General features: G+C 39.4%; 5 protein-coding genes across 5 annotated transcripts; 2 read left to right on the plus strand and 3 right to left on the minus strand.

The window, feature by feature from the left end:
• Positions 1-162: 162 nt before the first annotated feature.
• tysnd1 (trypsin like peroxisomal matrix peptidase 1) lies at positions 163-4503 on the minus strand. The gene is made up of 4 exons (XM_029521122.1): positions 3283-4503; positions 2869-2999; positions 2534-2719; positions 163-2361 (listed from the first exon to the last, which is right to left on the minus strand). The coding sequence occupies exons 1-4, from the start codon at positions 4329-4331 to the stop codon at positions 2159-2161; spliced, it is 1569 nt and encodes a 522-aa protein (XP_029376982.1). The 5' UTR covers positions 4332-4503; the 3' UTR covers positions 163-2158.
• Positions 4504-5173: 670 nt separating this feature from the next.
• sar1ab (secretion associated, Ras related GTPase 1Ab) lies at positions 5174-9294 on the minus strand. The gene is made up of 7 exons (XM_029521268.1): positions 9251-9294; positions 8114-8184; positions 7198-7317; positions 7042-7107; positions 6861-6964; positions 6645-6776; positions 5174-6245 (listed from the first exon to the last, which is right to left on the minus strand). The coding sequence occupies exons 2-7, from the start codon at positions 8169-8171 to the stop codon at positions 6129-6131; spliced, it is 597 nt and encodes a 198-aa protein (XP_029377128.1). The 5' UTR covers positions 8172-8184; positions 9251-9294; the 3' UTR covers positions 5174-6128.
• A 1073-nt stretch (positions 9295-10367) lies between these two features.
• On the minus strand, positions 10368-14441 carry ppa1b (inorganic pyrophosphatase 1b). The gene is made up of 11 exons (XM_029521064.1): positions 14285-14441; positions 13403-13467; positions 12959-13012; positions 12545-12664; positions 12003-12089; positions 11786-11912; positions 11545-11672; positions 11160-11245; positions 10968-11040; positions 10817-10856; positions 10368-10724 (listed from the first exon to the last, which is right to left on the minus strand). The coding sequence occupies exons 1-11, from the start codon at positions 14343-14345 to the stop codon at positions 10693-10695; spliced, it is 873 nt and encodes a 290-aa protein (XP_029376924.1). The 5' UTR covers positions 14346-14441; the 3' UTR covers positions 10368-10692.
• A 757-nt stretch (positions 14442-15198) lies between these two features.
• eif4ebp2 (eukaryotic translation initiation factor 4E binding protein 2) lies at positions 15199-18953 on the plus strand. The gene is made up of 3 exons (XM_029520947.1): positions 15199-15511; positions 17044-17223; positions 17405-18953. Exons 1-3 carry the CDS (start codon positions 15379-15381, stop codon positions 17434-17436), a joined length of 345 nt encoding a protein of 114 aa, XP_029376807.1. The 5' UTR covers positions 15199-15378; the 3' UTR covers positions 17437-18953.
• Positions 18954-21450: 2497 nt separating this feature from the next.
• Positions 21451-24850, plus strand: rps24 (ribosomal protein S24). The gene is made up of 5 exons (XM_029521135.1): positions 21451-21494; positions 22170-22235; positions 22322-22531; positions 23166-23279; positions 24757-24850. The coding sequence occupies exons 1-5, from the start codon at positions 21492-21494 to the stop codon at positions 24757-24759; spliced, it is 396 nt and encodes a 131-aa protein (XP_029376995.1). The 5' UTR covers positions 21451-21491; the 3' UTR covers positions 24760-24850.
• Positions 24851-26553: the final 1703 nt, after the last annotated feature.

Genomic DNA, 26553 nt, shown 5'->3' on the forward strand with positions numbered 1-26553 from the left:
AATTTTGGTTTCAAGCAGAAAATGAGATAAAAGAGAGGGAGCCACATTAGAAAACTGAAAAGCAACCTCTGACTGTACTGTTTACATGTCATTCGCTTTGGCTCATATGTGACAGCAGTGCTCTGTCTCAGTCATGACATATTAAAAGAAAGTTTCTCACGCATCACTGTTTAGCCTGTATATAATGTGTGTATCCGAAGACAGATTGTCACCTATTAGTCTTATCAATGCCTTGAAAGACTAGCAGAAAGTACTGCTTACTTGACAAGTGTACATCGTATCATAATGTGGATCAATTACTGTGTTTAATAAAAAATAAATAAATAAAAAATTAAATAAACTGGTCTATGTGGTCCAGCTGGCCATCATACATCTGTGTCTTGTGCTTATTTTTATTTTGCTCTTTTTCCCCATAAAATTTTGGCAGCTTTGTAATCATGGGACAGGGTGGACAGAGTTCACTAACACGTTTATACTGTACCATATACATTTCTTTTTCAATCTGCATTGACCATTCTTACTGGGCTACACCGGATCATTAAAAAATTTTAATAAAATTCTCCACATTCACAGATCCACAGAGTACAACTACCTATTTTTTGGCAGGGGACCTCTGTGAGATTGGCATTTATGCTCTTGCTACTATTCTCTGTTGGTAAAACTAAGGTAGATAAAAGCTCTCACTTAATGACTTAAGACTGTAACTACCACGTCTTCACTACATCACTGCCTTGAAATATTTTGCAAAAGCATTTGTTGTGCTTCATCATAGACAACTATATATGTCAGAGTTTTATCCATAGAAGTAAAATGCACATGTATTTCTAATTATCTGTATTTTCTCAAAACAGAGAACTTGATGTGTTTCTTCTGTGCTGAGTAGAAATCAGCTAGTTGGTTTAGGGCGACTGAAATTTGGTTACAAACTAATCAACATTTCCAATCATGATTGCAAGACATCTTTGATTAGAATAACAGCAGTTGTTTTTTGTTTTGTTTTTCAATAAATGTTCAGAAAATTGGTAATGAATGACTCTTACTTTTGAACAGCCTGTCTTTTTTAAAGGCTTGTTTGCAATTCTCATGCGGTACTATTTCAAAGACACAGATCTCTTCTGTGACTTTCTCTCAGAGGAGCAGACCTTATTGTTGGCTCACCTCATTCTGCAGTGGTGTGTAGCATATAGCTATGGGAAAGCAGCAGAAATGAGATACAGACCCTGGCCTGCATGTCGGCACCTCTAAAAGCACAATGCCTATAGAAAACTCTCTTCTCATCCTCCTCGGGACATTGCTCAAACCATTCCGCTGTCAACTATCCATTCTTGGAAGCTGTGAAATAGAAACCTTACAGTATGTTACAGTGTATGCTTCTGGAGCTTAAGCCAGGAAAACTTGTTTTAGCATTGTAAAATCTGACAGTTACGAATCCTCAGAAATGTCATTTCTCAGTTTCAAGTTTCTATGATAGTGGAGACCAGTGACAGAAAAGTCCCAGTGGGTGAAACCTTAAATCTGTTTACTGGAAGGTGTACAGATGTCTGAATACCTGATACCAACAGCCTGTTCTCTAGCTACCCAGAGGGACCAATCATTTTCAGCAAACTGTCAGCTTATTATTCTAAATATTCCTCCTGATAGGTAAAAAACAAGCCATATATGAAAGAGCAAAGTGTAAATTCTAAGGCTCAGATGTACTATCTGAATTCATCTGATGCATTTAGATTAACACAGTAGATCAGAGATTCATAAATATGGTTTTAAGGGTCCTTCTATGACTATTTATGTTCCATTGGAATAATGTGGGTAATTTGTAGTGATTGTATACAGAAATTTGCAAACAATAAATACTATCAGAGAAAATGTTATTAATTTAATTGCAATTAAAAAGGCACTGCAGGTGATAAGGTAAGTTAAGTGGTTGGTTGGTGTGTTTGTTTTATAAATTCACTGATGAGTCTTGTATTATGTGTATTAACTCCTTCAGAACTGTGTCTTTGTTTGGAAGCAATCCAGGTATGAAAGAATTAAATTATATTCTATTATATAATTACATATAATTAAATAGCAGTTCAAATTAAAAAAAGGTGATTTTAAAAGTGTTTCCTTTGTTATCGAACTGTTCTCCAGCACATGTCAAGGCTGCAGGAGTCCTCAGTTATAGTTTGCTTTCAGTACCTTGTAGTCTCCACACCCTTCTGACTTCTTTTTCTGGGGTGTTCAAGGTCTTGAACACATTAACATCCTTAGTTTGCTGAAAGCGCTGCAACAGTTTTTGAAATACAGTCACTGGAATGATGAAATTGAGATGTGGATATGTCGCTTTGGCAGCAAGGTCCCTTGTGTTGCTGGACACAATACCTGCAAAACATGAAAGGATTGCAAACTGCAGACAAAGGAGTGCAAAAAGGGCTACCTGGTGTGCGTAGCAGTCTTTCCAGACCTGACAGAGCATTATTACACTTTTTTGTGGACATCACATGCCCCCCACTGATCAAAAGGAGTATGATTTTAGAGTTGCAGGGTTTCTTACCAAGCAGCTCACCACAGCTTGCTCGCACCACAGCTCCCCCACTGGCTCCTGCTTGTACTGCACAAGTGGTCTGAATCATGATAGGCTGGTTATTCAAATTAATGGCTTTGGAAAGGACACCACAGGTCAAGGACGGACCACAGTTTCGACCCAATCCACCATATCCCATCACAAGTACTGATTCACCTGTAAAACAGAAACCAAGCTGAACAATCAACCTTCTCATCATTTCAACAGTGAAAATTGAGTATGAAGCAATATGTTAATCTTAAAAAAAAAAACAAAAACAAAACATGAAAAGTTAACTGTTTCCATTAAACAGATGTAAATCAAACCTTGACTGAAATGCTGAGCCATCTGAGGGACTACAGTCCCTGGGATGGAGGCTCTTGGTTGCACCAAGGCCAGATCATAGGGTGAAGACGTGTTGGTGGAAAACAGCACAACACCCACACATTCCTGTACTCTGAAATAGAAAACTGTTATAAATCAGTGCAAACTCTCAGTCGCAAATATCACAGTAAATATCATAAATCATTTAATATGAAACTGATCCAGTAGAATTTATTAAAAATTATTACTTCCAGCTCTGCTTGTCCTACTAGAAGTCATGTGAACGTTGTAAAAATGGTCTATCAAATACGTTGTAACATGTTTTTTGATTAATCTTCCATTCCTTTCAAATTAAATTAATTCCTGTTAAGAGAAGGATGGATGTGCATATGGAAATGAACATGTGGACACGTCACCTGTCCCTGTGGTGAAACTTCAGGGTGACTGTAGATTTCCCATTGACAACATGCCGACAGGTTAAAACCAGCTGAGAGGCGACAACAACCCCTGAACCCCAGAAGTGCCCGCTGTCTACAAAGCACACAGTCGGGTATTTAATAGCTTTGGACTTGTGGGCTGTGGTGGACATGGTGAGGCCTGCATCTCCTGGATGTGGCCAAACATGTTGAAGTGGATCTTGTGTACTCATGCAGCAGATGATGTTCCTGAAGATCAAATCTACTGAGCAGATCAGAGTGAGGCCTATCCACTCATTGGCCTTCCAGCCAAACGGCGACACGATGAGCCCAATTAAACGAACACTGTCTCCATCTTCCACCACAAACAGTCCTCCACCCTCTGTACCTGGCAAACAGCGGGCATCTGTGAGGATGACAGCGTTGTCCTTTCCGGCCAGGTTACTGATAATACCTTTGCTGAGGGTGCTGATGAAGAGGTCTAAGCAAAGGGAGCCGAAAGGAGACCCACAAGCAATGACTGAGCGGCCCTTTTGGAGAGGAGAGGCGCTCTGCCAAGGGATGGTCCCTGAATCTGAGCCGCTTCCCAACACCACACCAGCCTTCAGCACGGCAAACCAACTTAAGAAGCGAGCATCCCTCATCAGCTTCTCATCCTCCTCGTCACCATGGAAACGCCACTGGTCAGCCTCCCGGAAAACATCCAGGAAAGCCTCTCTGAACTCCAGGCAGTTCACCAGCATCAGCAGCTGGGCTTTGGCGGGTCTGACTGTCTCTCTCCCCGCAGACCGACCGGGGGCCAGGTCTGGCCGAGAAAAACAGCTGACGCGGATTTTAAGTTTTTGGCTGAAGCTGCTCGCCGGCAGCAGCCTGAGCTCTCTGCCCGAGGAGAAGGGCTCGGTGTCGGTGATGTAACGAGAAAACGGTAAACCGGCACATATGACGGTCCCAGTCTGAGGATGGATGATAACTCCGCTGCAGCTCACGGTGTTGTTGCCCTCTGAGAGCTGGACTACACAGCAGCATCGCTCTACCTCCTTCACGTCCATGCTTAACAATGCGTGTTAACTTTAACCATGCGTTCACAGCAGTTTAGCAAAAGCACTTTACGACAGTTCGTGTCCGGCAGAGAAAAGAGAAAACAAACGTCCACACACAACAGCTACAGTAAGTTGATACCGACGACTTTAAACTACAGCTTTCTTCATTTAATCAGTCGTATTTAACTTCCGTTTGTTTCTAACTTCCTGGTTGTGTCTCATTGGGCCGCGGAAATAACAGGAACGAATAGATTACTGTGATTGGTCAGAATAAAGTGACACCAGCAGCTCCGAGCCAATGAGAAACAAGGAAATGGGGAGACGCTTGTTTGTTTGGCCACACGGCGTCTCCCGCAAAACTTCACCTGACACACTCATGTTCCTCAGGACATTCATCGTGACAATTAGTTTTGTACTTTCACGTGCACTTGAATGATTTCGGATTCATGACAGTAAATGGCTCAGATTTATGAAAAGGACAAAGGCTTTATTAAGGTTGTTCATTGTAAGGGTCATGCTGTGTTTAAGCTCTTTGGTCACTTTTTACACTATACTGAATGCATAACCTGGAGCTGTGGGGAGTATGGGGGTTATAGGTAGTACTACTTTTCAGCAATTATTCTGTGTATACTCACCACAAAAAAAAGTTACAAATATAATTTTCTCATTTTCCCCAATAAAACAAAATAAATTAGACAAGAGACAGTTAAAGTTTGTCAAAAATATTTATTATGTTCAAACTTCATACTTGACCTACTTTTAAAAAGAGATATATTACTTGAGAGTTTGATGGTTGATGTAACAAGGCAAACCAGTTTTATTGCAAAATATAAATAAGTCATTTTATATACAAAATAGTGTATAATATTGCACTAACAGGTAATTCCATGCGTATATTTGCAGGCCTTTCTTTAAGCACCACTCAAGTACTCTCATAACATCGCTGCATTATGAGCAGCAACTAATCACTAAGTACTCAAGTCACTTCACAGCAAGTACTCATCATAAAATCAGGTAGATTAGCATCCTCACTCTGGACAAGAGTGCTTTGCTGTGCTGATGGAGTTAACACATACTGCAATTATTTAATACTGCTCACTGGTATTGACTAAAACTCCACACAGCAAAATGTAAGTTAATGCACTTCTGGTCTCATTCATGTAATTGGCCTGTAGTAGTAAACTGTTGATTGATTAAAAAACATTCAGTCAGCAAAAATGTCAATATCCTTGGAGGTAGCAGGCTACTGTTTTAACGATTTTTCCCCACTGACAAACATGGTATTAAATCACTGCATAACCTTCTAGAAAAACTATTTTGTTGAAACTGCATATAGAGATATCATGTTTACTTTGTGTGAACAAATTTTTGTTCATTCATAATCAAGGAAGCGTAATTCCAAGCACAGAATGTTAACCCAAATGACCTTCACTGTAAGTCAACACCAACATCTAAAAATACAACTGGGCCAGAGGCTGGTTCATAGCGATGACATGTTCTATATGGCTGACAGAATTTCCTTCAGGCTTTAACAGAAAGGGCACAAAACAACTTCAATTATTATCACTCTCCACAATTAATATGACATATACAGAAGTTTGAACTGCTTTCGAGTGTGTATTGATGTGGCAATGGAGGAAGGAGGATATATTAACACAAAAAAATTACCTGAAAAACATTTCCTACTGGCACTCTCAAAGTCCTAAACAGCATAATTATCTATGGCAGGTAGCTTTTTGTGGAACATGTGTTTGTGTGCACCAGCAGCATGGTAAATCTGGTTAAGGTTATAAAAAATAATAATTATCAGTCAATATACTGAGAGAGCCAGCGGAAACCATCTCCATATCCTTGCCTCTTCAACACGCTACACATGAAAACCTCCATTGGCCTCAAATTCAGCTCCTTCAGTGAAACTTTGCCCTGAGAAGAAGCAAAACCAAAGATTTTAGACAAACTGTCTTGATAATGCTTCACTTTTTGCCCAATGCTTCCTTTATCAATCTTTTCATGCCTTCTTTGCCAATAAACAGCAGGCGCTCAGCAAAATTTACACTGGCAATGAGGAATCTGCATTAGGCAGGTAATATGTCAAATGCATCTTGACAGCACATTACCCTCTAGTAAGATTTTACGAAGCAATCGGTTATTATTTCACAGTGAAAATATCCTCACACAACCAGACAAGATGGATAAAAATTAACTAAAACCAGAGACAAGACTTTCAGTGTTTCATGGGCCTACAAATGGATGCACAAGCACACAAAATAATAATTAAAAAAAAATAATACAGCCTTCAACTTTCAATCATGTGTGCATTACCTTTCCGGTCGTATGACCATGAAGACCAAACATTCCCCTCAGTGCATCCTCACTGATCGCCTCCGGACGATCAATCTTATTCCCCAGAATGAGAACAGGTACGTTGGCAATTGTTTCATCTGTTAAGAGGGCCTACACACAAATGTGATACACTCAGCAAATAGATCATATCAAGAGGTCTGTGTGTCAATACCCAAGTAAAACCAATATACTTACATCTAGCTCAACCTTTGCCTCTATTAGTCGCTCATGATCAGCACAGTCCACCATGTAAACTATACCATTAATGGCTGGGAGGTAGTTCTTCCAGATCCTTCGTGCTATGAGAGCAACACACAATCACTATTTATGTAACACACAAGCAGTAAAAGAAAATGGCATTTATCTCCTCTGCTACCTTGTGTGTGACCTCCAAGGTCAAATGTTGTAAAGGTCATTCCAGCTATGGTCAACTCCTCTGATGCTGAGGACAGAGAGGAGGCATTGACTTTAGATAAGTAACGAGCACAAGGCTAATTGCTGAACTGACAACATGTCCAATCCACGGATGTACTTGGATGAAGTGTCGGTACGTGCTGTCCTAATCGGTCGTCTCGGAGCATGTGCAGGAGTGTTGTTTTTCCAGCATTGTCTAGTCCAAGGAACACCAGCTTGCCAGTCTTCTTGTACAACCCTAATGAAAAAAAGAAAACTTAAAAAGATGGGAATTGAACTCACAGTAAACTTGTATTATTTCTCTGCCTATCCAACAGACATCTATGAACAGAATTAAGGAATCAGGAATGTTCATTAACTTACTATTATAAATCTGAATAAAATATCTAAAATATCAAATGCAAATTGAAATTCTACCCAGTTGTGATCATTTGGACGGCAATTGGGGAAATGTAGCAAAATGAAAATGAAAATAGGCTATGTTTGGCTCCAAGGAGACCCTCTATATGCTTTGACTTGTTTGTTAAAACATTGTATGAAGGTCATGTGCTGTGCTATCTTCTGTGAGTTTGATTGGTTGATTGATTGGTAGTTTGTTAGCACTATATTGTCCTTTAATCAGACCAAAAAAATTTGTGTTTTTGACAGAGCAAAATATTCAGCTTTTGCAGAGAATCTTCAGGAGGTGCCTCTCAGACAGGAAGGTGTCAAATAGTATGCGAAATTGCAATTTGTGTTTGAGTAAAAGAAGTTGTAGCGGTTCAGGTTGTATAGTGCTGCTAAACCCAACTGGTCGAGGCAGAAGACTGCCTCCCCCAAACCTGGTCCTGCGAGGATGCTAATCTGCCTGATTTTATGACGAGGTTTCTGCCTCTTAAAGGAAGTTTTCCCTTGCCACTGGCGCCACTGCTTGCTCATTAAGGCATCTGTTGTGTGTCTCTATGTGTAAAGTGCCTTGATGTAACTTTGTTATGATTTGGCGCTATATAAATAAATCTGATTTTATTTTATTTTATTATTTTAATGTACATTACCTAATAGTTGTAAGACGCTGCTGAAGCCTCTGTAGATCCAGTCAAATATAAAAGACATGTCTCTTAATTTCCTGAAAACATATTCAAGAAGAACACAGCACTTCACACATGAGGGATTAGGATTAGTCAGTGATGAGTTCATGTTCACACTGCTGTCAGACCTCAACCAAGAGCCTTTTCTCCTCTCACATATTAGTGCATGAATAAATTCAAATATGTTCCAGGTAAAAAACATGACACACAGTAGCTAACAACTATAGAACTGAATATACTATTGCAATAAAAAAAACATGGTTGCATTACAGAATATTGCACTGAGGCCCATTGTTGATCATTATTCCTGACCTTGGATTACTCTGCTGGTATGTGTAAGCCCTGTGTAATCACACAAGCTTTAAAGTATGAAAGAAAGGAGGGCAAACTAAGCAACAAACAGGATTTAGATTGTTTCTCATGTTAGTTTGTTCTGCCAGCTGCCTCACTGAGTCACACTGATCTATCCTCTGACTATTTTTATGACAGGTTGCGGCAAGGACACTTGATCTGGGCTGGGACCCCCCTGCTTCCCTAACTGTCTTACACACACACACACACACACACCTGTCACTCTAAGGAACTGGTGCTTTTCCCAGTGGACAGTGAGGCCTTCAGTGACTAAGGCTTCAAGAAATCAAGCAGTTGTTGAGTCATTTGTGAAACTTCTATCACTCGGGTGTTTTGTTAACACCAAACTCCATCTATTGTGTGGCAAATAATTCATAAAGATTGCATTACTTAAATGTTATACCACAACAGATGCAGTGTGATCACAATATCCTTAGTCGAGAAGTAAGTGACAGCAGGTTTTTAACCAAACCAAATATCCAAAAAAAATACAAATGAATAACAAACTAAAACAGGTCAGGCTGCTAAACTTATGACTGAACTCGTCAGAAATGATTGTTCCCGACATTTCGTTATTCCTACCACACTTCGGCTTCTATCTCATATTGGTTAGGACATCATCTGCTACAAGGCAAAACTGACAAAAACAGTAAACAGCGTCAGCTGTGATTTCAACGTGTCGGTGAGAAGAGCAGAAAACACGAGTGGAAAAAAAACAACAAACAAACATGGATTTATCTTTAGCGGTGTTACCTCAGTCTGCTGAAGTTATGAGCCCTCGTCCCTCAGGTTTTTTTTTTTTTTTTTGGTTGTTTTTTTGTTTTGTTTTTTTGGTCCAGGCTTGTCCAGTCGACTGACGTGAAGCCTCAAACTTTGACAGTCAACCGGAAACACGTCACTCTGGCCAATAAGGCGGGAGGACCCCGAGCACGTGCGACCGGCGTTGGATCAGAGATATTCGCTCTCGTTTGTGCGCGTGATCGCAATTCATTAAAAGTTAAAGATGTTCAGGGAGGTGGTGAAAATTCATAGCTGAAGAAAATGCACATTAGATATTTGAATTAAAAAAAAAACGCAATGACGACTGCGTGTGTATTTCTGCAGAGACACAGTACGAGCTGATAATGATTTTTTAAAGGCATTTTTAAAACATTTAACTCAATCAGTAAATGAAATTGGTAATTGTTTTTATATTCTGAGCGCATAGCCCAGTAGTTGCACTTAAAGTCTTGGTAATGGATTAAAAAAACATCTGGATAAACTACACATCCAGTTTTGTCGATGCGTTTTATTAAGAATGGAAGAATACATCTCCAATCCTCTGGAAGTCATGGATGAAATTTTAAAGACGCCAGTGTTCGTTGTTATAAAAAAGTTATTGACCAATTAAGTTCACAAACACTGATTTACTGATATTATTTATAATATATATATATAGATATATAATATATATAATATATATAATAATATTTACAACTTTTACACTTGAAAATTTTAGCTCTAAAATTCAAATAAACTTAATTGAATGTATGCTTTTTTTCCTCTCCATGTAAAATGTGTTTACTTTCATTTTATCAGTTTACCACCACCGTTTTGAATAGAAAAGATTGAAAGATTGTCTGACAGTCCACATTTAAGAACAAAGGAATAACTGAGTCATATGAAAACAATCTGAAGAGATGCATTGCAAATAGATGCGGTGTTGGACTCTGACCACTGGGAGGCAGCATCATAATAAGAGAAGTTAGGGCACAATGAAAATCTCAGCATTTGATTTGACACAGCCCTCTCCAATTTCTCACCTCACTGAAACTTACAAGTCATTGGATCAACAGAAAAATAAAAAAAAAGAAAAAAAAAAAAGCACCCTTTGTGGATAATTTAACCAGAGAAAGCTTTATTAAAGCAGCTCAGATTCCCACATCCATGAGGTACAGTACCTGCACTTTGTTTATGATAGCACAAATCCAATGAGATCGTTGTTAAATAAGTAAAAATCCATTGGTCAAGACATGAGAGATTTTTTTACTTTTGCTATTGAAGCTAACCATTATCTTACCATCTACTGAAAAATAGCGGCCCCAGACTCAATCACCCCTGTCCCATACTGCCCATTGGTTGCTAAAGTAAGACCATCTTCAAGTGTTCCTGAGAGATAAGCCTTTCACTCTGCTCAAATCCAAACAGTTCCTGGATTATTTCTTCTCACAGTAGTACCATTTATCTACTGTAGATGGAAAAAGAAAACCTAAGTCAGTTTCACAACATAAGAAATGAGAGCCACCGAAAGATCTGTACACAAATACATGAACTTTTTACCTGATGAGGGGATAGATTCTTCCTTTCCACATGGACATGCCTAAAAATAGAGTAAAAACGTCAAGCTATGAAATAATAAACACTTGGGAATGAGGCCCGCTGTTCGAATATATGATGCTGTTATGTTGCAAAATGGGGCAAAGCAACTTACTTCAACAGCACCTTTAGCTTCATCAGCTGAGCAGCAGAAAGGGCTGTCACTGGCTGAGACACATGTGTTTTTGCTGTTGCATGTGATAAGATTAGTTAGACTCAAGATGCCATCCACACATACATAGCTCCAGTGCGCATTCGTTAAATACAAAAACTCAAGTCAAAGAAGTAACAAAAATGCAATGTGTACCAGTTAAGTTCACCAGCATTGGCCTGTTGAGAAATAAGAGCTTTCCAGGAGTCATGGGTTTTCTTGATTACTTGAATCGCAAAATCCTAAAACACAAGAAACACTGTGTCATTCTGTTTGTTGAAAGATTAATTCTAGCGATTACATTCATGCATGTACATAATGCAAATATTCTACACATTTTCAGAAGCTTGCAATGACCTAAGTGACTGTAAATGTTATCACCTTATTTATTAGTTTACAAGAAATGCTTTGAAGGTGTTTGACAAAAGTGCAAAGGGTGCAAAGTGATTCTGACAAAGGAATAAATTTTGATTCATCTTGAGATCAATCTAAATTAAATAAGTCACAGTGAAATATTAATAAAGATGTGTCAGGTGGACACCTTGTCTTTGAACTCTTCATTGAAGGCAAACCGGTTCTCCGGTTTCCCATCTGGCACTTTGTATCTCCTGAACCAGTCAACTGTGGCTTCCAGGTAGCCTGGTTTCAGGCGCTGGACGTCACTGATGTCTGACAAAAGACAGAGATGAATTAGATGAGTTTAGGTTGACTGATGCAAGACTGTTCCAAAGCTCAAGTTAGAGAGAAAAACAAAGGGGGTGTCTTAATTTTGTAGTACTTACTGTTCAAGTCATTGGCTTCAGGGTCCTCCACATTGATTGCAATCACCTTCCAATCAGTTTCACCCTCATCAATCATGGCCAGGATCCCGAGAACCTTCACTTTGATTACCTCCCCACGGGAACACACCTGGAGAGGAAATTTCCTTTTCCCATAAATTTGATGCACACAACAAACGACAATTTGACAAGGCTGTAAAATCATCATCTGGCATTGTACCTTAGTGCCAATTTCACAGACATCGATGGGATCATTGTCACCACAGCAGTCAGTGTCTTCATCTTTGTGTGCGGGATCTTCCCATGTCTGAAATAAAGCATCATCATGAAGAAATTAAAACTAATCACTCAGTCACTCATCTTCATCCGCTTCATCCTTTTCCGAGTCGTGGGGCTGCTGGAGCCAATCCCAGCTCACATCGGGGTACACCCTGGACGGGTCACCAGTCCGTCGCAGGGCCAACCCTCAAGGACAAACAGAGACAAACTACTCACACTCGCATTCACACCTACGGTCAATTTAGAATCGCCAGTTAACCTATACATGCATGTCTTTGGACAGTGGGAGGAAACCGGAGTACCCAGAGGAAACCCACACAGACACAGGGAGAACATGCAAACTCTGCACAGAAAGGACCCAGGAACCGAACCCACGACCTTCTTATTGTGGAGGGACAGCGCTAACCACTACGCTGCCGTGCTGCCTCACTTACTGCTGCACAATTTAAAACATACAAAATAAAACAGGAGACATTTACTGACCTGAGGAATTGCTCCATAGTTCCATATGTAGCCTTTATGTGGGAAAACATTGGCAACGTAACGCAGCTTGCCCTTCTTCACATCTTGCTTTATCGGGTTTAGGAGGTCTTTTGTAGCAATCTGAAAATTAATTGAACTGCTGTCACTTTTAAAGACACAAAAGTCTACACTAAAATTGGGGAAAATTTAAACCTGTTGCAAAAAATATTGGCAAGGCCAACATATACATTGTTTAAACTATGACTATATTTAACATGGCCTCAGGGCTTCAGTGTTTCCTCTTGAGACTTTAAGGCATTAACTGTGCATAAAAATCTGTTAAACAAACTCACACAACACAATGCTACAGCTAAACACAAAGCTGTTAAAATCTAATCCAAAAGTTTACAACTGAATATTATTTTTGACTCATACCTCCATCTTTGCATTTGTCCATCTTGGTACTTCCACCACCATGTGAAAGATGTTCTGTAACAGACAACAACCTCTCAATTACTGTGAAATAGTATTTGATAGAACAGATCACACAATTTTAACACACATTATTGCTACACGACGTGGTTTACCCTGGCTTTTCCTTGATTGTTGGCACCTTTGAGTTCCTTCCATAATTAAGTAAATTATATCCTGTAATCACCTTAGGTATTAAAAGGCCACTGAGAAAATAAAGTCAAGTGCATTGACTTTACAATCAGACTATGGCCTTGAGATTTTGGAGAGTAACACCTTTGGTTTGATAGATTAAATCCCACCTGTGTAACGCCTATAAAAGGCATTACACAGGTGGGATTTAACCAGTTAGTCAGTAGAAAGGCTGCAAATAAACGTAGATACATTTATTATTTGATGCTACATTACCTGGCTCTCATCAGCATATATCGGTATGTCATGGAATGGTGAGATGTACTTCCCTTGAGCATTTTCTGCAAAACAGTGAGAGATGTTAATATGATACAAACGGTTTTGTTACATCTGTGTTGTGACATCAGCTGAATGCCCCACGGAGTGGCAAGAGACTGTCTCATTATGGTTCGCTTTCACTTTAGGCAGAGGCCTGAGCAGCCCAGACAGACTGAGTTTTGATATCCAGACTAAACACGCTGGACCCACAGACCAGCACTGGTTATATCTTATTACCCCAGTAAGTATGGTCTGGTGGCTTTAAGCCTCACATTTCGATGATGTGAATGAACTTTTATTTCTTCCACTTGTCTTTAAAACTATGAGTTAACTAAAAGAGCGCTACGTGATCTTATGAAACATGTCAGTGTCACTAATTAATAATCAACTGAGAGCCTGTCCTTTAACCATCAATGGGTTTAATATCTGGTGTCGTCTGTAGGGGCGTTTTCTCCGAGCGATCAGGACAAACAGGCTTTAAGATCACGGCAGGGGATCTCGTAACCTCGGTGATGCGATCGACGTCGTTGTGTCAGGCTCAGCCGGTGATACAAATCTCTCTCGATCATCAGGGCCAGATTTTGTCAGGTCATTGGGACAGGCGGACCAGCTAGACCCGTACAGCTGGTCCATCACCGACACTTCCCGGAAGACTAAACAATGTGAACGTCATTTATGATTTCTAGCTGTCTATAACAAATAAACCGGGGACAGCAAATTAATAAATGACACGTGGGAGGTTTCGGCTGGCTAACTAACCTGCCCGTGCGGTGTTCACTGTCCTCAAGTAGCAATCACAAAAAAATCTAAGTTTATTATTTCCTCTGAAGCTCCACTTACTGAAGAAGAGGCGGTAACTGAGACAGTTGGGTGAACCTCTCTGCAACACTGTGAAGCTCATGTTTAGCTGCTGCTCTGTGCCGTCTGTTCTGGTCCCGGACGGAGGATGGCGGCGCAAAGACCAGCCTGAGTGCTGGATGTGGGGTCTAACGTAGAGGCGAGGGCACCGCGCATGCGCACGCTCTCAACGGTGCCTTTAGGAACTATCGGAAACATCCGGTTTAAACGATTTAAAGTCTTTTAATTTAGTATTAGTATTATTAGTATGAAAAGTATTAGATTGAATTTTTCTGAATATTCTTGACATCATATGAGTAAAATAATCAATTCACACGATGCAGTTTAACATTTATAAATAAAGTCATTTTAATTCCTCAAACATTATTATTAAAAATGTCAGCTCCAGAAGTTTTCTAACGCAAAAAGGACAAAATACAAAACACAAATTTTCTTCAGTACAAAAAGCTGGACTATACAAAGTAAATACACTACGATGTATTAAGATAGAAGGTGGGAGGTGTGAAAAGCTATTACCCTGGCCCTAACTCTATACAACACTCGATTAACTGAAAGATTCTCAGAAAGTAAATTTTTAATAGACATATTCAACAATAGTTTATTGATTAAATGACATTTGGAAACTTAATATGAACTTTAAACAGCCAGGACAGAAGTTATACGTCTGGATTGAGGTTTTCATAAATCAAAAAACAAATCTTCAAAATGTGTTTGTAAATTCTTAATTATTAGCGCTTATTAGAACAAAGTCTCATAACACATCCATGATCGGCACACACAAGCGAAAGGTTTCATCATTTTCCTTCGCTTTTTCCAAGCAGCCAATAGGAAGCCGGCTTCCAGCCTCTGCCGATGACTCGTCCCACCGCTGACCTCATATCCGGCCGCAGCGTGTCGCGCTTCCTGCCTTGCGGAGGGAGGGGACGGTGCTGACGGCTGGGAGGACGAAAGGAGAAAGAAAGCTTTTGGGAAGATAAAAGAGAGAGGGGAACGGCCCGGGTTTCCACCGTCCGTCGGGAAATAAACATCCCTAGTTTCCTGTAGCTCCTGGATCTGTCATCGAAACGGCGCCGAAAATGTCGACCAGTCGTCAGCTTAGCGAGAGCAGGGCCATCCCGACCAGGACGGTGTTGATCAACGACACAACGCAGCTACCTCATGACTATTGTACCACCCCTGGAGGCACTTTATTCTCCACCACTCCCGGAGGTAAGCAGTCTTCCGGCCACTTAATTACGCCCTTGGGCAAAAAAGTGTCTGTAATTATATTTTATTGCGGTGTTTGTGTTGTCCTGTCACTACGGCCTAAGCTGCCTTGTCATTCTGATCAAAACAAAAACAAAGCTTAAGCCCCGCCCACTGACTACTGTCTGATAGGTTGCTTTGCGGCGCAGAGATTCTGATGAAAGCGTTATTTTTTCATTCCAGGTTTTATATTCGGAGCAAATTCGCATAATTTGTTTTTCACCAGCGGAGAATATGCATGGCTGCAGCTCAAATCAAACGTTGGGCGCCAGATATGTCTCAAGTTGTTTGGAGCGCGGCCAAAGTGAAATGCATGATTCATTACAGTGATAACGCCCTTCCATTTAAGGAAGCACAATGCATCTAGCAAGCACACGCAACACACAACATTGCAGGAGACTCGACATAGGAAAATCTTTACAGAAACTTTGTGTGCTCTATATTCATCTTTAATTCCCTTGTGGATTGCTTGGAAAATACTAAAATATAAGGACAATACTGATAGTGAAACCGAACTGTCCACAGCACAAATTTATAATTTTTTTACACTTTTGTTTGGGAAAAAATGCCTTAAATGGTAAATACAAGCAGTGTTTCTCACTCAAACTGCTTTATACTCCAGGTGATGCCCAAGGCCACTTCAACATGTGAATGGGTGCAGCCATCCTTTTAGTGGAAAAACCTCTAACTATTCAGGCCCAGCTCACAAAATCACAAAAATAGATGGAGTTTCATTTTCTGACATTTTTCTGCTGTACTCGTATACAGTTTTGTTTGTAAGTATTCAGGGACCATAGAGCAACATCTGGGGCAGACATTGGAACTTTATTTAAACACACTGCGAGCTTGACATCAGAAAAATTGACTGAGAAGATAGAGGGAAATTTGTTTATACAAATCATCCTGGAAAAAAAATATATGACTATATATGTATACGTATGTATACTATGTATGACCAAATAATGGCCAAGAGAAAGAAAAGAGTCTAATGAAGCAGTGGTGAATGTTTATCTCACATGACAGACAAAGACACAAAGTTAACTTTAAGATGTACCGAGGGTAGGTATTCCAATTTGACCCAAGTGTTACTTGGGAATAAATGTTTGAATTGAGTTACTGATTAGCTCTACATGTGCTTTCCTGCTCGGAAAAAGGTCACTACAGAAAAAATTGTGTGCTGCTACTAAAACTTTCAAGAATGAGAATAACCAGATTTATTTAGAAAAACAAACAACACGACAGACCACATTTTTAACTGCAAAGAAAACACCATGAAGTTCATTCATCAAACTTCTCTCTCATATGTCTGATACTGCTCCACTGAAAAACTAATAAAGGATTACCTTATCTTAACTTTACTTTTTGGTTAAATTCCCTAACCCTAAATATGAGGGTCTTGTTCTTTCTGTGAGGAAGCTGACCTTAAGAAACAGGCCAGTATTATTTATTTAATAGGAGCATAACTTTCTTTAAACATAAAATACGTTTTGTTGTAGGTACCCGGATCATTTATGACCGCAAGTTCCTACTGGACAGGCGTAATTCCCCCATTGCCCAGACTCCCCCGGCTCACCTGCCTGTCATCCCTGGAGTGACCAGCCAAAACATTCTGAATGAGAACCATAAGAATGAAGCCAACAACCACATCAACAACCATGATGGCAAACCCACAACCGGTAAGACATGCAATAAGAGGAATCAACATTTTGTAGCAGTAGTTGTATTATTTGTGTCTGCACTGACATGTAATACTCTGTGTAGTTGTTAATGAGCATTGTTATAATAAGACAGAGAGCCTGCCTTGTCCTCTCACATGTTTAATTTTTTGTTTGCATATTTTTTTTTTCTGTTGTCAAGGTGATGATGCGCAGTTTGAAATGGACATCTAACTATCTGGAACCACACCAGCAAAAGCAAATGACCTGGCATTAACATGTCAGTGGCTTGGCTTGTAGAAACCAATGTTGTGAGCCCTCATGGCAGCCATCTTCTTTAGCTATCTGTCTACTGCTGGATGTAATGTGTGTAAACCATGAGGATTCAGTATATCATGCATACAGGTACAGTGCAGTCAACACTGGAAGCTAGGTTTATTTCAACAGATGTCCATGGTTACCAGATGCTGTACAAACCAACATCCACACAACACAGGGAGCGGGTCTGAATATTAATTACCCAGAAACACTCAATTTGTAGTTTGCAGTGCTCCTTTTACAGCTGCCTGAGTCAGGATCTTTGAACAGAGCACACCGTAAACTCATAATATTCCAACACAATTAGACGAGGAAGTAGTCATTTTTAGCATTGGCCTTACAATCAGTCCAAAGTTTTGTTATTCGTCACAGTATTGTTTTAAGGGCCTTTGTAAGCATGTTATTTAAGTCATTTCTTTTTTTCTTTTGGAACTACTTGAAAAGCCTCCAATCTTTGATTGGTTGTTTGGTCAGTTTAGTTTCCCCTGATGCTATAAAAAGGGACACTATGTTGTTTTTGGTTTCCAATTAGGTAAAAATTTCCTGCCATTCCAAGATTTTACTTTCCATAATCAACACAGGCCTGTGTGAGTTTTCAGTTTTCAGGGGTAATAACTTTTTCAAAAAGAATCTTAGGCCACGATCAAATTGCTTCTTAGTTATCAAAAGACTGTATTCCTACCATAATGTAAAGCTAACTGTTAATGTGGCAACTGTAGTCAAGACTTTCATTTAAATCCGAATTTCAGTGAAACAATATCAAGCCTCTCGGTTCAACACTACTCCGAGCTTGTAAAAGTTTTATATACACATTTGTGTTCTGCCATAAAACTAAATACACTTTTAAAACCTACCTTGACTTTGCTGGTTTGCAGTGCTGGCAAGCTCTTTTTGTTCCTAATTTGATAAACATAAGAAAGGAGGTATTTCTTGATCTGTTAGGTGTTTTTCAATATCCTGATCCAATAAACATTTAGAAGTATGTGAAAATGGTGAATATTCCTGCATTCATTTTTGGGGAAATACAAGAAAAAAAAACTTGAAATAATTCAGATGTTTTATATGCATTTTATTTTTAATACAGTTTCTTAGTATTTAGGGTGGTTTTGGGGGGGAAGCATTGTCAAGCCTTTGGATTTGTTAGACATGTCAAGGATCCAGAAAACATTCTTTGCATCAGGCTTGATAGATGCTGTCCCTGAATCTACAAATCTGTCCCCAGTGTCCTTAATCCATTTTACATTACCTTCTTCTCTTCACGTGTCATGTCTGCCCATGCCTTACTTCACATGAAATGCAGTAACTAAAACTAGGTCCCTTGTCATCAATTTGTACTTTCCAACAGATGTTTATTTTTTCACTGTAACACTGAGCAGGTAACGTTGTACTGAACAGTTAAGCAAAATAAATGCTTTTTATGTTTTGTTTTTATACATCATTTCCTTCCTCAAGCAGCTGTGAAGTTTGAAAATATGATGGCTTGATTGTCTTTTTTTTTTTTTTTTTTTTTTCTGAAGATCAAATGGTAATGTGGTGAAAATGATGCCACACATTGAGATAGTCCTATTTTTAATGAGGGAAAAAAAGAACAACTCCAGCTATCATAGTCGTGTCTGCTGATCGTAGCAACTGTTTTTCACTCAAAATCCATTAACTGAAGTTTGTTTCTGTGTGACTGGAACCACTGAATGGCTGACATTGTATTTATCAAAGATTTCATTGGATCTTTTTTTTTCCACTTTTGGCTTTGTAATTAACTCTGGCCATGTTTGGTTACAAATACATCAAAGGGTAGCTTGAGCCAAACTAGAACTGCACACTTTTGGCAATTCAAAACTCTTTCTATTCCATCAAGATAATTCAGATTTCAAATTTATATCAAATTAGTTTGGTTGGACAATGAGGGCCTAACATTGCAAAGAGACATGAAACAAACTTACTGTAACTTTTTGTTTTGATTTTAAACTACTTTATTTTAATTGAAACTACAATGGCAGTTGACACTGTTGCTGCAAGATCAATAAAGTTCCGTAACAAAATAAGATGTTGTGTTATGTGTTGTTTACTTATTCTAACAGTGACAGAAAACAGGGATGGACTCATTTCCTGGATGTTTTTACCAAAGTTCTCCTCAGGCTCAGCCTCTGTAAAGCTGATTAATGCTGTGAAGAGTGGAACTTTCTCAAATGTCACATCACACATACTCATTAACAATCTAAAAATAAAATCTTTGTCGCCGGTTTGTTTTATTTCACCCGCTAACTTGCTCAGTCACAGGACACTTTCTACAGACTATTAGCTATCAATCTTTCTCTAATGAACTAATGCATGTGTATTAGTAAAAAGCACCTATGAAGAAGGTTTGTGAATGTTGGGTGTTCAAAAATGTCTATGACCCACAGTCTCCTACACTCATGTAACAAACAGAATGAAGGCAAGGTCAGGGAGGTCATTTTAAATTAATTTGGAAACAACCACAATTTAATTACATTATGTTTCAAATGCCAAATGCACTAATAAAGGATTATCTTAATCACTTTAATTTTCTTGCGTCTTCCAGAGGGGCAGCAGGCGGCAAAGCGGTTAATGCTGTTTCCCCACAATGAGTTTGTGGGTTCAATTCCCAGGTTTGGGACCTTTCTGTGTGGAGTTTTCTCCCCGTGCTTGCGTGGGTTTCCTCCCACCATCCAAAGACGTCATGTTTGGATTAACTGGAGATTGTCCATAGGTCTGAATATGAGTGTGCGTGGTTGTCTCTGTCTGTCTCTGTGTGTTGGTCCTCTCACGGACTGGTGATTGCAGGGATTGACTCCAGCACCCTCTGGGATTCAGAAACATAAGCAGCAGAATATAAATGAATGAGTGTCCTCCAGACATCACTGTGGCTCTTGCAATAATACCACCCTGTGGATATTATAAAAACTGTCAGAAACACCAGTGTCTGTCAGTTAAATGTACAATCCTTTTTTTTATGCCCATATGTTTCAGAATTTATATGTTCAATGACCCTTGGCCATGATTTTACCTCAGGCTCTTGTATTGACAAATATTTGAAAGCTTAATTAAATTGGATCATCAAACATTTCCTAAATTCCTTTTGCTCATTTGACAAATACTTTTATCCAAAGTAAGGGAGATGACTAAAGTGTCACCACAGTAGAAAACCTGGGTGTAATCAAATACAGAGATGCATTGTAAAAGTACATAGTATGGGTTCAGTTTATTCACCCTCTGATTCTGATAAGGAACTGATACAGTTGTGTTATCATTTAGACTAGAAGATCTGTAAACTACTTCGGTGCAGAAAATATGTAATTGGAGGCAGCAGTTTGGAAAGGAAGCATTTCGTGGCTAAGACTAAGTGACTAAGACAACCAACTGGTGGCTGTAGGATTTTGTTTCCAGCATAGAGATAATACAGTGGTTATATTCTTTATATATATATATATATATATATATATATATATATACACATATATATCTTTTAAATTGACTGTTTCGGTATGGGTAGGTAGTGTTACGGTGGAAATTGATCAATTTGAGATGCGGTTTTCTAACTTTGTTGTGATAAACTTAACAGTATAGACCAACTAATTGTGAAAAGTCAGTGGTGAAAACTAGATAATTCTATATGGACATAGGAATTTAATTTTGCATTAATGTCGTTAAACGCTTCTTAACCATGTGTCTAAATGCCCATAAAGCTGTTGTACTAAATGTAACACGATTAAAATGTTTCCCTTTATTCTACCCCCCCCCACACACACACTTTTAAATCAAAAACGACGGATGATATTTGTCCATTGAGACAAAATGAATTTAACCGGTGTGTTTTGGCACCCCCTTCTTCGGTTTACGTTTTTTCATCAGGCAACGCAAGTACCTGCCCGACCAATTTTCTGCAGGCACTAAGCCGGGCGCCTGCAGGTCCTTCCTCCTTTTCTACGTTCCTGAGCCAGCCCGGCGTAAAGATGGTGAGTGTTGTGGCAAAAATTAGAAGTAAAATCCGTCCATCATCGAAGCCATCCATGTATCAACGCACTTTTACTGCTAATTAATAAATCGTTGATGTCATCCTTGTAATAAAATGTAGATATTGTGGCGATAGCGAACAAATTAAGAGGAAAATCAGGGACGTGTCTAGATGCTATCCTGACTGTTGTCGTCCTGCTACACACACACATACTAAATAGTCACTGTGAGACAGCATTCACGCTGTTTTAACGTTAAAGTCAATGCTGAACAATGTCCCCGTCTACAGTTTTTCCTAAACACAGACTGAGATATTTAGACGCCAGTTTGGAGTCTATGGGGGGACATGGGGTCCTAGCTACTAGCCGCTAACGTTAGCACACTATGGTGACAGCCGTAAGCAGGCGGGCCCTCGTTTCAGACCAAAAGGGATGCTACAATACGGTGTCTTCATTCAGCTCGTTTTCTTCTAAAGTAACAGGCTCCATCACAGACAGTGCCTGATCCATATTTCAGGCTAAGCAAGGTATGGAAGTTAGCATGTAGCTGAGAAGCACACAAGTAACTCTGCAACTCGGTGAAGTTCGCTATCTGTTGCTAGTTTGTGGGTTGCAGCCACTTTGAAGTAAATGTATGATATTTGAGAAGTGATGTTTTTCCTTTTACCCCATTGTCAGAATGACACAGTGACAGTAAGGACTCGCAAGTTCATGACGAACCGGCTGCTTCAAAGGAAGCAAATGGTAAGGTTTCAAACCCCTCATCACCTTCAGGCTTGTCTTCCACCTCACTTGCTGTATTTCATGAACGTGGTCTGTCTTCTGCACAGGTCGTTGACGTCCTTCATCCTGGCAAGGCCACAGTCCCCAAGACTGAAATCAGGGAGAAACTTGCCAAGATGTACAAGACCACTCCTGATGTTGTGTTCGTCTTTGGCTTCAGGACTCAGTTTGGCGGCGGCAAGACCACAGGCTTCGCCATGGTCTACGATTCCTTAGACTATGCTAAGAAGAATGAGCCCAAACACAGACTGGCCAGGGTGAGTTTTCAACTATTTACAAAGTATCGTAGTTTATGGGTAGGCAATCTATTGTGCCATTAGAGAAAGAGCCTTATTTTCATCTAACGTTTGTTAGATGAAAACTTTTCTCTGCCCATTTAATAAATTATGCAGCTGTGAGCAGTTGCATATTTTATATTCTGGATCTCAAATGTAGCATTTAGTGGGTGGTTTTGCTTATGTTGTATTGGCTCTTAACTCTTCAGAGTTGTTACCACTAAGTGTACCCCTTTTTTAATGTACATCAAGTAGCTTGATGGAGGCAGTGGAGCAGCACTTGAGAGTTAAAAGGGTTGGATGACAAGTACAGTTAGTCATTAGTTGAAAGTATGAGAAGTATAAGTGAAATGCAAGCTGATTATAATTTACAGCAGGTAGTATGGCTGAGCAAAATTGAAGCAGACGTGTCCGTTCATTTGGAGGCATCTTGGTTAATTTGATGTATTGATGTACTTTACTAATATCAAAGCTTATTAGCCAAGGATCAGAGAAGGCCAGTTAGTTTTAATGATGTTGAAGAGAATCTTCCAAATCCTGTCAAACTGTGATTATCACAAATGTTAAAATGTTTGCCGGTGTAATCTTACAGGGTTTGTGTTTTTGTGTTCCTTAGCATGGTCTCTATGAGAAAAAGAAGACCTCAAGAAAACAGCGCAAGGAACGCAAGAACAGAATGAAGAAAGTACGAGGCATCAAGAAGGCCAGTGTGGGCGCTGCTGGCAAGAAGGTATTTATTTATTTTACTGTTATATACTTGCCAGACAAATGTCCTTTGCCACATTTTCGGTCTCACACTATTTTAGCATGTGCATTTCTGTGATTATTACATGATGTAGAGAAATGGAAATTGTCATGGCCAAAGCAGAGAGAATTGAATAGCAAGCATCTAGTTCACTTGATACTTTCTTGTTGTTTTGTTTACCCCCATTCTTTTTGTATCCTGCTAATTTTTGATTTTCACATTTACTGTTTTAATTTCCTTTGTCATCTTTCCAATCGTGTCAAATTGTCTTCGACAACTGTAGAAGGTAAATGTTTATACATAGACTAACTGCAGTGTGCAGATAATCCAGGAGTGGTAGATATTAGTAAAATCCCTATTTACACACTTACCCATCACAAGAGCCAGAACAGTTTGTTTCCTTTGGATGTATATGATGCATCCAAATGTTACCCAATAGTTAATACTGACTCTTCCATCCCTACACCTAACACAAATTATGAAAGTAATAGACCATAGGCCCTATTTTAGAAAATCCTGCAGCCAATTAAGGAAGAACCTAAAAAATCCTGTACTAGTCAGGGGAATTTCTTGGAGTACACTGCATCCCCGTTTAGCCTCTGACACCCATCACTGGTCTGAAATTATCTGGAATAGGTCTCTGAATAAGTAAAAGCAGCCAGTCTGTGGTTGTCTGTAATAGCTGGCCTGTAAGAATGTTGATGCAGCTCAGCCATTCATACCATGGTTTGTTTGCTTGTTTATTGCTTTGTTTCTGAATGTACAGACATTTAGAAATTCATTCAGAGATCTCTCCCATTCACAAGGTTAAATTTCCAACCTGTTAACATAATTTTGTCCCATCTTTTGTTCTTGATTTTGCTTCCCATGGATTTCTTTTTCAGAAATGAAGTTTCAGTGTGCAGGTATAGAAACAGAACAAGCATGGTGTGCCAATCTGTTGCACATCAAAAGCTGATAGACATCAGCTGTGTTATGCATGTCACACCCCTTTTTCACTTGTAGTTTCCTTTAGTGTGTACTTTTTTTTTCTTTTTTTTTTCTCCCCATGTTAAGATTTTTTCCCCCCCTTCATCCTAGCCCTTTATCCTTGTATCTCTGCATAATATAAATTCTTTGAGGTTTTGCCCTATGGCTTACATTAAAATAGACAAGTATTTTCACGTGGCTAGAACTTAGTATAATGTGTATCATGTAGATATGTTTTTTTCTTTTTAATGTTGTGTGGAACAGCTGAACTAAATTTCGCACTCATTCTGTCGTTGATTATATTTAAATATGTAAAGTTTTTACCTGTGGTGTTGGGGTTAAATGTTTTTTTCCCCTCACCTTAAATACTGTCTGAATTTTCCCTCTCTTAACGTGAGATTAACTTCTTTTGATGTTTTGGTTGTTTTTTTTTTTTTTCCCCAGTAGAAACAAAGTTGACCTTTGTTCTAATTCTGCACTTCTCTCCCCACAGTGAGCTGGACAGCCAGGGACGGTCTGCGTGCTCAACATGTTCTTCACATAAAATTCACCCATCAAATAAAATTCTGGAAAATATTTCAAACATGTTTGCGGCGATTGTTCATTCTTTGAATGTTATTATTTCTGATATCCTCTTGGTGTTGAGCTCTGTCATGAATCTGTTTAGATTCATGACTGTACAATAGGTCAGGTGTTGGAACCCCTAAACAGCCTGCATTTACTACCTGAAGTGAATTAGTTTATAATCCTTCACCTCAAATTACACAAACATCTTGACAGTGACACCTGGTGGTTTTGCAGTGACATTACTTCAAATCAACCAACTAACTGATCTTGATTTGAGCCATTTTCAGGGTTTGAGGCTGTCAAATCCATTGGCTAACTGATATAATGGCTCTTTAAAAAATGTTCTTCATTCTACAATTATGTTGACATCCTCAGTGTGGTGGGAACAAATTCACTCTGTTTTCTAGCTCCAGTTTTTACTTCAATAGGTCAATATTAATAGCTCTTTCTCCCTAACTGATCAGTTAGATTTTATAATGCAGTAGTTCAAATTAAATGAAGTTACCTGTAGTAAGGCATATGACCACATGGGGGCCCCCTTTATCGAAGATAGTATCTGATTAGTTCCATACACTGAAGTCAGTACTTAAAAGTCTTAACCTGTTGGGATAGAGTATTCAGTACTAATTAAACCTAGAAGCAAAGCCCCTGGTGACTAAATAGTACAAATATGCAGATAAACCTCTGTGTATGTGGACTTCTTCCTTTTTCCTGTTTGTAAACACCATTTGGAACAGAATAGATATCCCTCTTTGCAGTGTGACCTTTTCAGATCATTTGCATAGAAATACCCTGAGAGAGTGTGTAAATGAAGTGATTAAAATGCCAGGGAATGGTCTGTCCTCAGGGTAACCCCCCTCCACCCTAGCCCACCACCTCATGCCTGCCTTCCAATTTCACCCAGTCTCATGAATATCACCATTTCCTCGTGTAGTTAATGCAGTAGCAGCAGTCCAGGTGGATTTTTTTGGTGTTTAAAAAAAAATGTCTCCTATGGAAAAAGGAAATGATACAGTCCTCAGATTACTAATCATAAATAATAGCAGTATGCAGTCACGCACTGAAATCTTACAAATGGTAACTTTAAGTTGACCTTTACTTTCTTCCAGGTAACAATCTCCCTAGGTTTGGACTGTTAAACTCATGCAACGGTGTGTTAACAACTGCACCCAATCTCCCTTTTGTAAGTGTTATGTATAATAGTCTGCGAATCTACTAACTTGAATATAGGCCAGACATTTCTGCACCAGCTCTGTACACACAGCACCAGGAAAAGATGAGAAAAACAGCTTGGAGGCACTTCCATTGACACATTTTGAGTCGTGGGCTGCTCTTTCCCAGAAGAAGGGGCTATATATACACCCAGCATCCCTTGTGGTCCTCGTCACAATCGATGCCACCCAACTAAAATTAAACACTGACGGTTCGTCAAGATAAGTCCAACACAACAGAGATGGGAGTCAATATATCAAGACCTCATTGGTGAAGCGGGATGGGGAATGGTGTGCAAAGGGACATTTAACTTGTCCGTGCCCTTTCATTTCTTGCAACCGAATCAAGTCCACTGCAACCCAGAAAGAATCAGGCACATGCATTTATCTCAGCTAAAGTATTTGTTATAGTGAGACTGAAGAGGCTGAAGGCAGCTGGGTGAGTGCTACATAGAAGAAAAAGGTGCAGAGGACAGACAAGGAAAAGGCACCAGGGTCTCTCATGGCTCTGC

The sequence above is a fragment of the Echeneis naucrates genome, chromosome 15 (assembly GCF_900963305.1).
Source record: "Echeneis naucrates chromosome 15, fEcheNa1.1, whole genome shotgun sequence".
NCBI classification, from domain to species: Eukaryota; Metazoa; Chordata; class Actinopteri; order Carangiformes; family Echeneidae; genus Echeneis; species Echeneis naucrates.

Coding starts and splice junctions, on each gene's coding strand:
- tysnd1 (XM_029521122.1), bottom strand. CDS start 4,331: ATGGACGTGAAGGAGGTAGAGCGATGCTGCTGTGTAGTCCAGCTCTCA. Junction 3,000..3,282: donor AAGTTTCACCACAGGGACAG/GTGACGTGTCCA, acceptor TTTCTATTTCAG/AGTACAGGAATGTGTGGGTG. Junction 2,720..2,868: donor GGCTCAGCATTTCAGTCAAG/GTTTGATTTACA, acceptor TCTGTTTTACAG/GTGAATCAGTACTTGTGATG.
- sar1ab (XM_029521268.1), bottom strand. CDS start 8,171: ATGTCTTTTATATTTGACTGGATCTACAGAGGCTTCAGCAGCGTCTTA. Junction 7,318..8,113: donor CAGCGTCTTACAACTATTAG/GTAATGTACATT, acceptor TTTTTTCATTAG/GGTTGTACAAGAAGACTGGC. Junction 6,965..7,041: donor CCTTGGAGGTCACACACAAG/GTAGCAGAGGAG, acceptor TTGCTCTCATAG/CACGAAGGATCTGGAAGAAC.
- ppa1b (XM_029521064.1), bottom strand. CDS start 14,345: ATGAGCTTCACAGTGTTGCAGAGAGGTTCACCCAACTGTCTCAGTTAC. Junction 11,913..12,002: donor TCTGTGAAATTGGCACTAAG/GTACAATGCCAG, acceptor TTTCCTCTCCAG/GTGTGTTCCCGTGGGGAGGT. Junction 10,857..10,967: donor AAGCTAAAGGTGCTGTTGAA/GTAAGTTGCTTT, acceptor CTCTATTTTTAG/GCATGTCCATGTGGAAAGGA.
- eif4ebp2 (XM_029520947.1), top strand. CDS start 15,379: ATGTCGACCAGTCGTCAGCTTAGCGAGAGCAGGGCCATCCCGACCAGG. Junction 15,512..17,043: donor ATTCTCCACCACTCCCGGAG/GTAAGCAGTCTT, acceptor GTTTTGTTGTAG/GTACCCGGATCATTTATGAC. Junction 17,224..17,404: donor TGATGGCAAACCCACAACCG/GTAAGACATGCA, acceptor TCTGTTGTCAAG/GTGATGATGCGCAGTTTGAA.
- rps24 (XM_029521135.1), top strand. Junction 22,236..22,321: donor TGCTTCAAAGGAAGCAAATG/GTAAGGTTTCAA, acceptor TCTTCTGCACAG/GTCGTTGACGTCCTTCATCC. Junction 22,532..23,165: donor CCAAACACAGACTGGCCAGG/GTGAGTTTTCAA, acceptor TGTGTTCCTTAG/CATGGTCTCTATGAGAAAAA.